The sequence below is a fragment of the Thunnus thynnus genome, chromosome 21, assembly GCF_963924715.1.
Source record: "Thunnus thynnus chromosome 21, fThuThy2.1, whole genome shotgun sequence".
NCBI lineage: Eukaryota > Metazoa > Chordata > Actinopteri > Scombriformes > Scombridae > Thunnus > Thunnus thynnus.
Window position 1 is genome coordinate 24,909,144 of NC_089537.1, and position 12,485 is coordinate 24,921,628.

At 39.0% G+C, this 12,485-nt stretch overlaps 1 protein-coding gene across 1 annotated transcript in view; it reads right to left on the minus strand.

Annotated features, from left to right (window-relative positions):
• Positions 1-12,079, minus strand: part of reck (reversion-inducing-cysteine-rich protein with kazal motifs) — a 98,486-nt gene extending 86,407 nt beyond the window's left edge. The window contains exon 1 of the mRNA XM_067577551.1: positions 11,877-12,079. Coding sequence (XP_067433652.1) covers positions 11,877-11,946 — 70 coding nt within the window. The 5' untranslated portion in view covers positions 11,947-12,079. The remainder of the gene's footprint in view (positions 1-11,876) is intronic.
• Positions 12,080-12,485: the final 406 nt, after the last annotated feature.

The window sequence follows — 12,485 nt, forward strand, 5'->3', positions numbered from 1 at the left end:
ACCTGTACAAGGTCAAGAAATCTACTTTCAGCAGGAGGAATCTCTGGTTTCTAATCTCCTTCCCTCTCTGATCTTCATTTACATGAAACTTTAACCTGGTTACATGCATGTAAACATCCTGAACATACATATCTCTGTCTGCTAATCTGATGGAAGCAAGGCACGCACTGTGAAGCAGCTGCAGGACTGCAACATACATGTGTTTGTGTTAGCCTGGAACATTGTTTCTTAATTCATCTAAATCTGTACATTTATCCCTTTTTCATCCCTTATTTCCCTCAATATACAAGCTTATTACTAGCTGCATGCAGGATATTCAGAATATTGTCATTATTGATTTTTGTCATTATTGTTATACAGTATAAAAAGTAAAAAGGTCTCTAATTGCAGAACGAACAACCACAGGTGTGAAATTGTGTCATTTTTGTCACTATCCAACATATCTAACGTCCACACATACTGTATGTTCAGCATATCATGTGACCCTGACAGCATTTCTGGTGTGTGTGTGTGTGTGTGTGTGTGTGTCGTTGTATAAGGAGCAGGAGTGACCGATCCAGCCACATGCTGACCAGGTGTGTTCTGGGTAACACACAGCCACACACACCATCCACATCCACGAAACCTCCGGAACACCTGAATCCTATCAGAGACAGAGCAGATGTCATGCACACACACACACACACACACACACACACACACACACACACACAGACACACACACAGACACACACACCTCCAGATGGTAGAGTATGTCCTGCCCCCTCATTTCATATTCAATTAGCAAAATCAAAGGCGATGCAGACCTGAGCTGCTGTATCCTGTGTGTGTAATGGGAAATGACATAATGAGGTACATATGGTCATATAGAGTGTGGAGAAGGGGAGAGGACAGAGAGGGAGAAGGAGGGGAGGGATTAGCCAATAAGAAAACAGACACAATCAGTCAGGTGTGTATATATCATCTGACAATCCATGAGTCTTTCAATTTCCACGTTAGTCATATATACAAGAGGTGAGTAACCAGTTTATTATGTACCACGTAAACATCAGGAACGTCTATTCTCCTGTTTCTCACTGATGAAGTAGTCACACAGAGAAGAATTCTATCTTTCCCGGCAGGCTCTTTGAAGCAGTCCAAATGATTTTCTCTGACAGCGTTTGTCAGACATGTTTTTTTTGAGCTCCTCATCATCAATTCTTGGCTGCTGGACAGACAGTTCAGTCCTCGCTTCTCGATGTTGCAAGATGCTTTTGAAAGACTAGCCCAGCAACATTAAGGAAACAAACAACCTCAATATGACGCCCTTTCCATCTCAAGACAAAGAATATCTGATGTTGAGAGCACATAACTATCTAGTCCTTGAATAGAAGACAGCCGCTGTTCTTTCAAACGGAATTTCCACAGAAAAATATCGTTTTATATTTGAGCCAATATGGTCTTTTTAGAACGTCATCATGGTCGTGCAGCACCATGTTTTTTCCATGTGCGCTCACACTCCATAGATATTAAAGGAAAAAAGATTGATAGTAATCAATTCATCTATTCCTGATGAAACAATCTAAGACTTAACTCTCAATCGTCTGCCATGTGTCCTCACCTGAGGTTGCTCACTACTTCAGTTTAAAAAGAAGTATTTCTATCACTTTCATATAAATATATTGCAAGTGAGAGTCAGGATGTCCTGATCCAGATTCGGGACCAATCAATGCATTTTTTGATAGCTAGATAAGAGCTTCATAAAGCCAAGTTCATTCTTAATCCCTTTGTTAGCTCTGGGAATGTCAGCTGTCAAAACACACTATTATTCACTCCACCAAACCACTGGAACTGTTAAAAGGTGAAAGCGAGTGCAAGGTGGAGCAGCGAAATAAAAATGTATCATTATCATCAAGTTATTTAGGCTGTTAAAAAGACCCGAACCCTCAGAGACACCAGTGCATGTCTGGCTGAGAGCACCAGGACGGCTGGAAACAGCTGTGGGAGCGCTGATGTGTGACTAGTGGGGGGTATGGTTTCCACTCCGTATCAATTCAGCACACCAGGGAAGCACATGACGCTCATCCCGACTTGAATCGACGGCTCTGTGAGGCACATAAACACCACATGTACCCACAGCATCGCTGATAAACACACAGCCTACTGTATTTCACATGGATTGTTGTGGCTGAATTCAAATGTAGAAGTGTCTCTGCCAGCACTCGAAAATTGAAAAGATTAAATTAAAGCATCGATTACACTTGCTGCCTCGTGAACACATGTTTAACTGGGGTTCCAGACACTTGCCTCCACAACAAGCTGGCAGGCAAAATGTAGCACAGCCAGTGTAAACACGGTGACTGCTTGCTAAAAATGGGAGTTTCAGGCTGCACTTTCTCTAACTGCATCACAATAAAAGGCCTTCCAGTGCTTTGCCTTTCAACGTAAAGCACCGGAAAGAAGTGTTCCGTTAACAGGAGCACCATTCATACTACCACCGGGGGGGTCCGAGGACACGCATTCCACATGTACGTATGTATGGTTTGATAGCAACTTAAGCTTCGAGCAGCACACAACAGAACTTGTGCAGTCTTGTTTTTGTCATCTTAGAACTATTTCCAAAATATGATCTAACAGAGAGCGTTTTACAGGCCTACAGACCCATCTTCTCACGCCTCGACTATTGCAACAGCCTCTTCACCTGCCTCCACCAAAAATCTATTAATCAGCTCCAGATTGTAATGAACTCAGCTGCCAGGTTTTTTAGCGAGATCCAAGAGGAGTGACCGCATCAGGCCTGTTTTAACCTCATCGCACTTGCTCCCAGGATGTTTTAGAATTAATTTTAAGATCTTGCTGTTGGCTTTTAAGGCTCTTTATGGCCTCTCTCCATGCTCTTAGTCGCATACGAGCCGGTACGTTGCCTCAGATCCTGAGGTTTTTTTATCTGTTCCTAAGACGAGGCTGAAAACTAGAGGTGACAGAGCGCTGGCAGTCTATGGAACGAGCTTCCTGAGGAAATCAGGAGACCTTCCTTTGAATGTTCTGAAAACATACTTTTATTGGAGAGCATTTCCTGATTTGACTTGTTTTTTATTGACTGCCCTTTTTCATGGTGACACTGTAATTGGTTTGATTTCTTTTATTTGCTTATTTTGATTTTATGATCCGCTTTCTGTTTTTATGATCTGTTTCTGTTTTTATGATCCGCTTATTTTGATTTTTATGATGTGCTCGTTTTGACATTTTTGTCTTGTGTGAAGCATGTTGTAATGTGGGTTTAGATACGTGCTCCATAAATAAATATTATTATCATTATAAAAAAATTGGCGATTAATTTTGTCAATCAATTAATCGACTGATCGTTGCAACATAGTTCTTTTTTTGAACCAAAATATCCAATCTTGGAATAGAATATTCACTCCTGGCAACTTTTTATGGTTATGTTTAGGCATGTTTAGGTGTTGTTTTAATACAGATAACGTCTGCACATGTCTATTAACATTTCACCAGCCACCATCTTTAACTAAACTTGACCCAGTTTGACTTATTGTTGCCTAAACCTGACCACACACACAAGACTCAGGATGTGAATCCCGGATTCCAGCGTCCAAGTCCTGTGTTTTGTGTGCCATCCACCCATCCCTACCTCCGCCCCATGACATCAGTGCAGTACGTAATGTTCATTCATTCAAAAAAATGTTGAACATAATCCAGGCAGCAATTACGCCTGACACACTGCAACATAACCGGGGAAAAAGCTGGTAATCTATCAATGTAATTTCCAGGAGACATACTTGGAGAGTTGCATGCTCACATCGTTGGATTGTGTGTGAGTATGTGGGGAAAAAAAATAAGGAACTACTACCTTAACTACAGCTCTTTACCCCTGAACAACAACCTGAAAGCACAGTTGAGCAGCTGAATGGCGGACAGCGGGAGACTGTGGTCATACAGCACTGGATGTTTTTCCGACTGTGTGAATGTGAAGCAGGGCGTCACTGGAAAAGACTCGCGGTGAACAATGATATACATCCACTCAGCAGCAGACACTCAGCAGTGGGTCAGGAAGTCCTGTTTATTTTACAGCAACCACTGATGAGTCCCTTTGCTGCTTTATCAGACTGATAGGAGCCAGTGACTGTGGCCTGCCTCCCTCCCTGTCTATTAACTTTGATTTCCATGTGTCTCTCTCCAAAAGCAAACTGACTGATCCACTGACAGATTACTTTCTCTGTGTAGGATCTGTGTTCTGTCAGTTACAGTCAGTCGAGCCAGCAGACAGCCAGTGTGGCCCATTTACATTAAATGGAAAATAAAAGTCTGATTGTACACAATTACAGCTTAATTGCATTTCTACTAGGAGTGCTTCTGGGAATGCATTTGGTTCAGAACATTTCATTTGGGTGAAAATAAATCACCCAGTAGAGTTTAAACTTCTTCTATGGTCTTCTCATAAGTGCAGGTAGTCGTGCTTTTAATTTGACAAGTTTACATTATTAATTTCTAATTGTGGGTGTTTGTGATGTGCTGCTGTGTGTAGTTTTGTATTTTGTATAGTGTGTTCTGTGTGTGTTTTTTGCTTTGTACTGTTTGTTGTTGTGCTGTTGTTTGTTTTGATTGTGGGCGACTGCGGATGTAAATTAGCTTCGAGCTAACTCCTCTGCAGTGCATCTTTAATGTTAACAACTGTACACTGTCCCAATAAATAAATACAATCAAAAAAATCAATATACTCAAATATGGTATGTCATAACATGATGACAACACAGGAAGATGACCTTCAGGAAATGAGCAGGAAATGTACATATGCAGGAATAGCCCTTTATTTTTATTTAATACAGTGAATAGCTACATGGTTGACAATTCAGAGATCATTCAACCTCTTGCCTTTTTTGCCATTGTTGTGTTTCAGCCTGAGAAAAAGATAGATTTGAGCTTTTATAAGATATTTTGTATTTGTCCTCTTCTGTGGTGTGCATTTTAGTGCTGACACCGAGAAACGTAGCTACTGTATAAAATGCTCTACATCAGCAGAGTGTCTGTACCAGTAGCACTGCCAAGCATCACCCATGTTTCCTCTGTCACCATGATAATGAGAATCTAGACACAGGCGGTGACACTGTGATATGACAGGGTGGTTACGGTGTGACTCAGGATGTCAAACAAAGTGAACTGAACAAGATGATGTGAGTCCCAAACGCAGCCCATGAGACATCAAACCAGTTAGTGCTGAAAAATGTGAGGAAAATATCTATTTGCAATTTTGTTGCTAATATTGTGACTGCAATTTAAATTGCAATTACTGCTATAGGTTCAGTTTTTGTGGTCTATATAATACAGATATGTTTGTACCAAGCATACTCATGAATTGACATGAACAGAATCAGATGAAATAATGCTGTTGCTAGTTGTTGAGATCTGCACAAGTTTACAAATCAGTCACAGACTAGAAAAAGATGTTATATTAATGGCTGCAACTAAGGATTATTTTCATTATTGATTAATCCGTTGATTGTTCTCTCAGTTAATTGATTAGTAGTTTGGTCTGCAAGATGCAACCTAAAATGTTTTGTCCACAATCCAAAGATTTTCAGTTTACTGTCATGGAAGACTAAAGATACCAGAAAATATTCACATTGGAGAAGCTGTAACCAGAGGATTTTTGCATTTTTTCTTAAAAAAATGACTCAAAATGAATTGATTATTAAAGTAGTTGGTGATTAATTTTTCAACTAATCAACTAATTGTTGCAGCTCTACATATATTAGCAGTATACTCAACATTACTCATTGATATTCACATATAATCATTACAATCAAAATCCAAATGATAACTACCAAGCTACCTGCTTGACACTGACAGCCAGGCCCAGCACTCAACACAACAACAACAACAACAACAACAACAACAACAACAACAACAACAACAAAAAGACACAGCTGACTGTCAGTTTTCTCAACATTAAAGTTATATAGAGTGGGGTGTTTCTTTGTGTATTTCTATGATCTTTATAAAACAGGATGATATATCTTTCAGGACGTTGGTGGGGTTCTGTATTAACCACAACACAGCCTTGTTTGGTGTTTATTAACAGCAGCTGTCATATCTGGTCAAATCAACAGTCGCCTGAAGAAAAACTTGAACCTCCTACAGCTTTTAAAGACAATCATAATGAAAATCACACACTTTGAAACTGTAATTGCAATATAAAATCAACTTCTGTCAAATTGTGATATTTAGCCCAATTTCTTTTATTATGTGGTTATGAATTATAAGCAGGATTAAAGGACACTTGTTGCTCAACACTTTGTCTCACATTTAGTCTACAGCAGCAAATAAATCATGACTAGGATATTCATTTTTTGGATCTGGTTATTAGAAATCTGTATCATTTGATCTGGTGCACAGGCAATTTATTGACATAATTACCACTTTTCACTTTGTTCATTGATTTATCATTGGACTCTCCAACTCTCACAGCATCCAAAAGTTTCTGTAGAGTCACAACAAGTTTGTTTTTTTAATAAAGTCCAGATTTTGTATAGAAATTTGCATCTTGCAAACGCTGAGTAGTGTCCACACAGTGTTTCTGAATGAGGCCAGAGGACTCTCACGATCTTGTTTTGAAGCCACTTCACAGTTAATTTGACTGAATTCATAAAGGCCCTAATGTATGCAGAAACATGTCTGGAGTCAACAAGTTCATTTTGAGTGTCACTGGCACAAGATTTAAATAAATCATTCAAAATAAGTGTGTTCATTTTTAATTAATTTTAGTGAAAACAGTGAATAAAAAATCCACTCTGAGTTTGTATTTTAGTGAGTAGAGCAGCGACACTTTGAGGTAACGTAGGTAAATGTTCTTTCCTCTTGTCACAAATGAATGACTTCTCTATAAATACATGTAGCCTTTGTAAACATCTACTGTGTGATATGATTTACATTTAACGCTAGCTGACATGGGCAAAACCATATATATAAATATATATATATATATATATATATATATATATGCAGACCAATACAAAAGATGCTTAGTCTAACCTTTCTGATACAGTGTATTCTGCAAGCAACTAAGATACATTTTTCAAAATATATAACAGGTAGCTTACTGCCAGATCTACAACTTTTATCTAGCAACATGAAACCTTGGTATGACAACATAATTTTAATCACAGCTTGTTCTGTCTTGTTTTATCAACTTAATAACATTGGAAAGATTCAATTTGAGATTCAAGCTAAAAGGAGAGTAAATATTGACTTGCATTCATTCATCCATGTCTGCTGGATGTTTACATGCAGTGGGAAATTGTTTGTCCATGTAACATGTTAGTAAAACAACATTATCAGATCTGTGTGTCTGCCATCTATTTTGATCTTCGTTCTTGGTGATGATGTTCAAAAAAATATTTTCTTTTAACCACACTTCTTTGGATTCAAATATACATTTACACCATGTGCCGACTAGTAAAGACTACTCTTTATATTTCTTATGTCTCCTCCATCTTTTAACCACTTTAACAGTCCACTAAGGTTGGGAAACATAACAATACGCATGGCATGAGATGATGCAAATGTCTACCATCATTTTGCCATGATGGTCGTACTGTATTGTCCATTCCTTTTATATCTCTGTATTAACCAAGCAGGTAGATCCAGGTCTGAAAAATGAAGCCAGTGTGGAAGTGCCTTAAACCTGCATTCTTTCTAATGACCAGCAGGGGGCGACTCCAAGGGCTCCAAAAAGAGGTCCGATTGTATAGAAGTCTATGGGAAAATTACCCTACTTCTCACTTAATTTATTATTATTACTATTATTAATTATTAATAATAATTATTATTATTATGTATTCTTCAATACAGCATAATGTTCATTTTGTAAATGATGGTCCTGTTTCATTTATTTTTGATGATAAAGCAGTGTATGCTTTAGGGCGTTGTTATTGACAAGTCGCTACCACCGCGACAACGTTAGGTAACATAAACATGGCGTAACCCCAGATTCATATCGGTATAGGCGTAGCTATTTCAGTGTGTTTTCAGTTCATGAAAGTTAATTGTAACATTTTGGTCGCCTAAAAAAAGTCTTATTCAGCATTTGGTTGTACTAAAAGACCTTCTAAGGAGTAAGATGTTCCGCTTTTCTGGTAAGTACATTTTGTTTTATTGGTCTTAAGCCTGTTTTTCACTGGCAAAAATTAGCATTAGCATTATCACAGTTAACCATAGACTGTAAATGCACCATGCTAACCAAGCTAGCAGCTAGCGTTAGGGTCAGCTCCACCCTCTCGTCCAAATGGTCCAAATACGGTCACTTCTGGCTCCAAAAATCCAAGATGGCGACAGTCCAATAGCAAAACTCAAGGCTTCAAAATGTAAGTCCATAAACCAAGCTCCACCAAATAGCGATTTTTCCCTCTAAACTTCTCACATGCTTTCATTTCAATAAATGTTCAAATGATCCAATATTTCACCAAAAATCAAAGATTAGAGAAAAAGTCCAAAAACTGAAAACAGATTTGTGTATCAGAACTTTGTTTTTTCGTCTTTCCTCTCCCATTAATCATCTCACGACCCCTCAGATTTATCTGCTGACCCTTTGGAGGGGCCCGACCCCTAGGTTGGGAACCACTGGACTAAACTAGCTAACTGTATATAAAGTAGTGTAAACTAGCTCCACCTCCAGCAGCTACAACAGTAACATGCTGCTCTAACACTGATGCTTCACTATTAATAATCTAATGATGTCATATATAATAATATATCAGTCAGAGGGACCAAACCACTACTTTTACTGCAATACTTTAACTACATCGAGCTCATAATACTTATGTACTTTTACTGCAATACTTTAACTACATCGAGCTCATAATACTTATGTACTTTTACCTAATTAGGATTTTTCATGCAGGACTTTTACTTGTAATGGAGTATTTTTACATTGCTGTATTGGTACTTTTACTTAAGTAGAGGATCTGAGTACTTCTTCCACCACTGACTAGGACGTGTGCTTACCAGCAGTTAGTGAAATTAAAACACTATTAGTGTGGTTACAAACAGAGGTATTGTGTGTGTTACTGCTGTGCTGCTGATCTTTGCTCCCACAAGGGAAGTTTATCAGTAAAGCCCAAGTATATCCAGATCCTTTCACCACCAGTTAACTTCTGTAAAATACATGTTGATTTTACAACAATCAAGAAAATGACGTGTATGACGTGCATGCAGTAGATTTGAAAGTATCACTAATGACTGCAGCAAGCAGCTGGCTGGTGACTGTATTAACTCCACCTTGGTGTTAAGTAACCTACAGTCTATATGCAACTAGACCTGCATTCTGAGAGCCAAATGTCTGGAGTGTTTACTAGCATGTAAACCTCAACTATGACCAGACTGCTGATGCTGCCTTCGATAGCGCGGTGCTTTGAAATCAGAGTCTCCGGGGAACACAAAAAAGCAAAGCTGTTGAGATTCTGAAACAATGAAAGTTGAAGTTTTGTAACATTCATTATAATCTCTGTTTACAGTGACATTTTTAACTCATTCTCTTCACACTGATGTACATAAATGGGAAATTGTCACATTTTTCTCTCTGTACGTTCACTGGGTGCCCCTCTTACTTTATATTTAGCTTTTATAAAACACTGGCAATGGCAGGGAACAAAAACATTTCATAGTCAATTCAACAATCACTATACCGACGGATAACCAAGAAATTCAACTCTGTATACTACACTTTAATCTTGTGTTCACAAAACTATAATTAGGTTTGCGGGACTCAAGCCCATGCCTGTTCACAGTGGACATGGAAAGAAGAGGGCTGCCGTTCACTTCCCTCCTTCCCCTCCTCTTCCCCTTCTGCTTTGAGGAGTCAAATTGGTTCCAGATGCATTCTCTCACGGCTAGCCTCCATAACCAAATCGCAACATGAAAGAAATGAAGGAGAGAAGTTTCGCAAAACTCGGTAGAGGCAAAAAAAATAAAAATAAAAAAATGTATGGAATTTCAACACAAAATAGGCAAAGGGAGGACAAGAGAGAAGAGGCGAAAGTGGCTGATCACTTTTCCACATGGCGGTGTTTATCACACCTAGAACCTTTGGGGGATTTTCTGAGACCCCCTTTTACTGTCACAAGCCTCTGGGAGACAATGTGCATCCCAAATGAGGATCTAAGAGTTGTGTTTCTTTCATGTTCCAGGCAGATGTGTCAGAAAAAAAAAAAATGTACAAAGTGATATTTAGCCGGAGCAAATCCACATCCTGCACCCATGTGGACTGAACATCAAAGACCTACCCACCAGCATGTTAGACCAATTTATAACCCTGCCCTCAGAGCTCCTTTAGATAAAACACTCACTAAGAGAGGTTAAGATACACAATGACCAAAATGATATTAAAGACTGGCAACACCTGAAGGACGCCTTGCCAAATGGCTTAAAAATGTAGCAACAATGTACAAAGTGGCATGTCAATGTTGACTCAGCCAATTAACAAGTGAGAGCAAATTCAAGGCCAGTTGTCTTACAGCAGCAGTACACACCTCTGTGTTTGTCTAACTGCTTTAACAAGTCCCAGTGAATTAATTAGCACCCTCAAAGGCTGAGACACTATTCATTCACACACATTTTGCTTGACAGACTAGACTCCATTCAAAACTTCAGGCAGTTTTATTTGCTAGTTTCCTTTCAGTCTCACCTAAGATAGCTAATGAAACACGTGTGACATTCGGCCTATACGGTAACATCTTTATCAATATATATTAGCTTACAAATGTTCATTAAGATGTAACGTTATTTTAGAGAAAAAAGCACGTGGGAATAACATTTAAAGTATGAGTTATTTTGAATAACTGAATGTGTTTAGGGTTGTGTGATACATGCCGAATTCATGAACGGATCCTATTTATTTGTAAAATATTTTAAAACATTATCCTAGCAGCTGTGTGCATTTACAGATAGCAGGGACACATTAAAGACTCCAAAAAGTTCATGACGTTTGCCATCCGGTAACGGTCCCTTTTCACTTTTCCTTTTTTCCCCCAATCCGCTATGTCAGATCTGTTTCCTTCCTATTCCCGGTTATTTCTCAGACAAGAACGACCCGGACAAATATACTTTCAAAACTATTCTAGCCACATATTTCAAGAAGTAACCCAGAGTGTGATATTTCTATTAACTGCGTTATTGTTGTCATTAAAGCCTCAACGGCTAATGTACAGGACGTTTCACTACTATGCTAACATCAGGTCAGTAACGTTAATGCATTTACTACAGATACCGCCACTTAGCTTTTCGACAAAGGTACACACAATACTACTAATACAAGTAGAAAAATATTACTAAAAGGCTTTTGTGAATGTCGGGGATGTACTCTTCAATTCGGCTTTCATTAAACACACAGAGCATGATTGAAACTGTAACTTTTACAATTGTTTTCTCCGTTATTCCCACAATCATCTCACACCTAGAAACTCCGTGGTGGGCGGTAGCTGGCGCTGTAAACGATTTAAAACCTACTGATTTTATTGAGAAAAGGGGCTGGTTGCTGGACCATTTGTTGCCCGAATTTACCAGAAGACTTTTATTATTCAGAATACATCTCAATAGCTTGTTTGAGAAATGTTTAAGTTCACTAATCAGCAAGGAAATATCACATAGTGGAGTTTCTTAATGGAGTTTGGCGTGTAAATGCTTAAGAGCGAAATCAGTCGGGCCAGGATGCCAGCTGTCACTGAATCAACAAGTTAGTCCCGACCTGAAGCGTTGAAAAGTAAAGATGGCTTTAAGCTACAGCTATGCACTGTTCTGTTCTTTTTCAGCAAATGAAGCTTATCAATGTATGAAAGCAGACACAGGCAGCAGTATAGACATAAGACTTCAATCACAGACAGACTCACCCTGAGCTCGGAGCGGCTGGCAGTAAAAGTTTACGGCGAGGAGGAAACTTATCTGGAAACACACACGCATCTTATTGAAATCCTAAAGTGCATCGTGGACAAGAAGACATAGAAAACACTGTTGCTGTGACATGCTCCATGGATCCCCTGTTAACTCTCTCTCTCTCTCTCTCTCTCTCTCTCTCTCTCTCTCTCTCTCTCTCCTCTCTCTCTCAGCCCCCGGTTTTGTATATGGACCGCAGAGGACATGCGCAGAACAGTGAACGAGGCCGGTTAACGGTGAAGAAAGCAGAAGTTATAAGTCTGCAGAAACAGTACCAACAAACCGAACTTCAATCAAGGTATAATTCAGAAGTTAAAATCATGGCCTAGATTTGGTACAACATAATTTGACTTTTATGGAGTAACAATTGTGTGTAGAGTGCAATAATTATCCTCTCTCTCTCTCTCTCTCTCTCACACACACACACACACACACACACACACACACACACACACACACACACACACACACATTTATTAGGCTGATAGACCCGCTGATAGGCTGCAGGTTGACAGGAAACATTCTCAGCAAGTATTTTCAAACCAAATTTATGGATGTCTCACTAT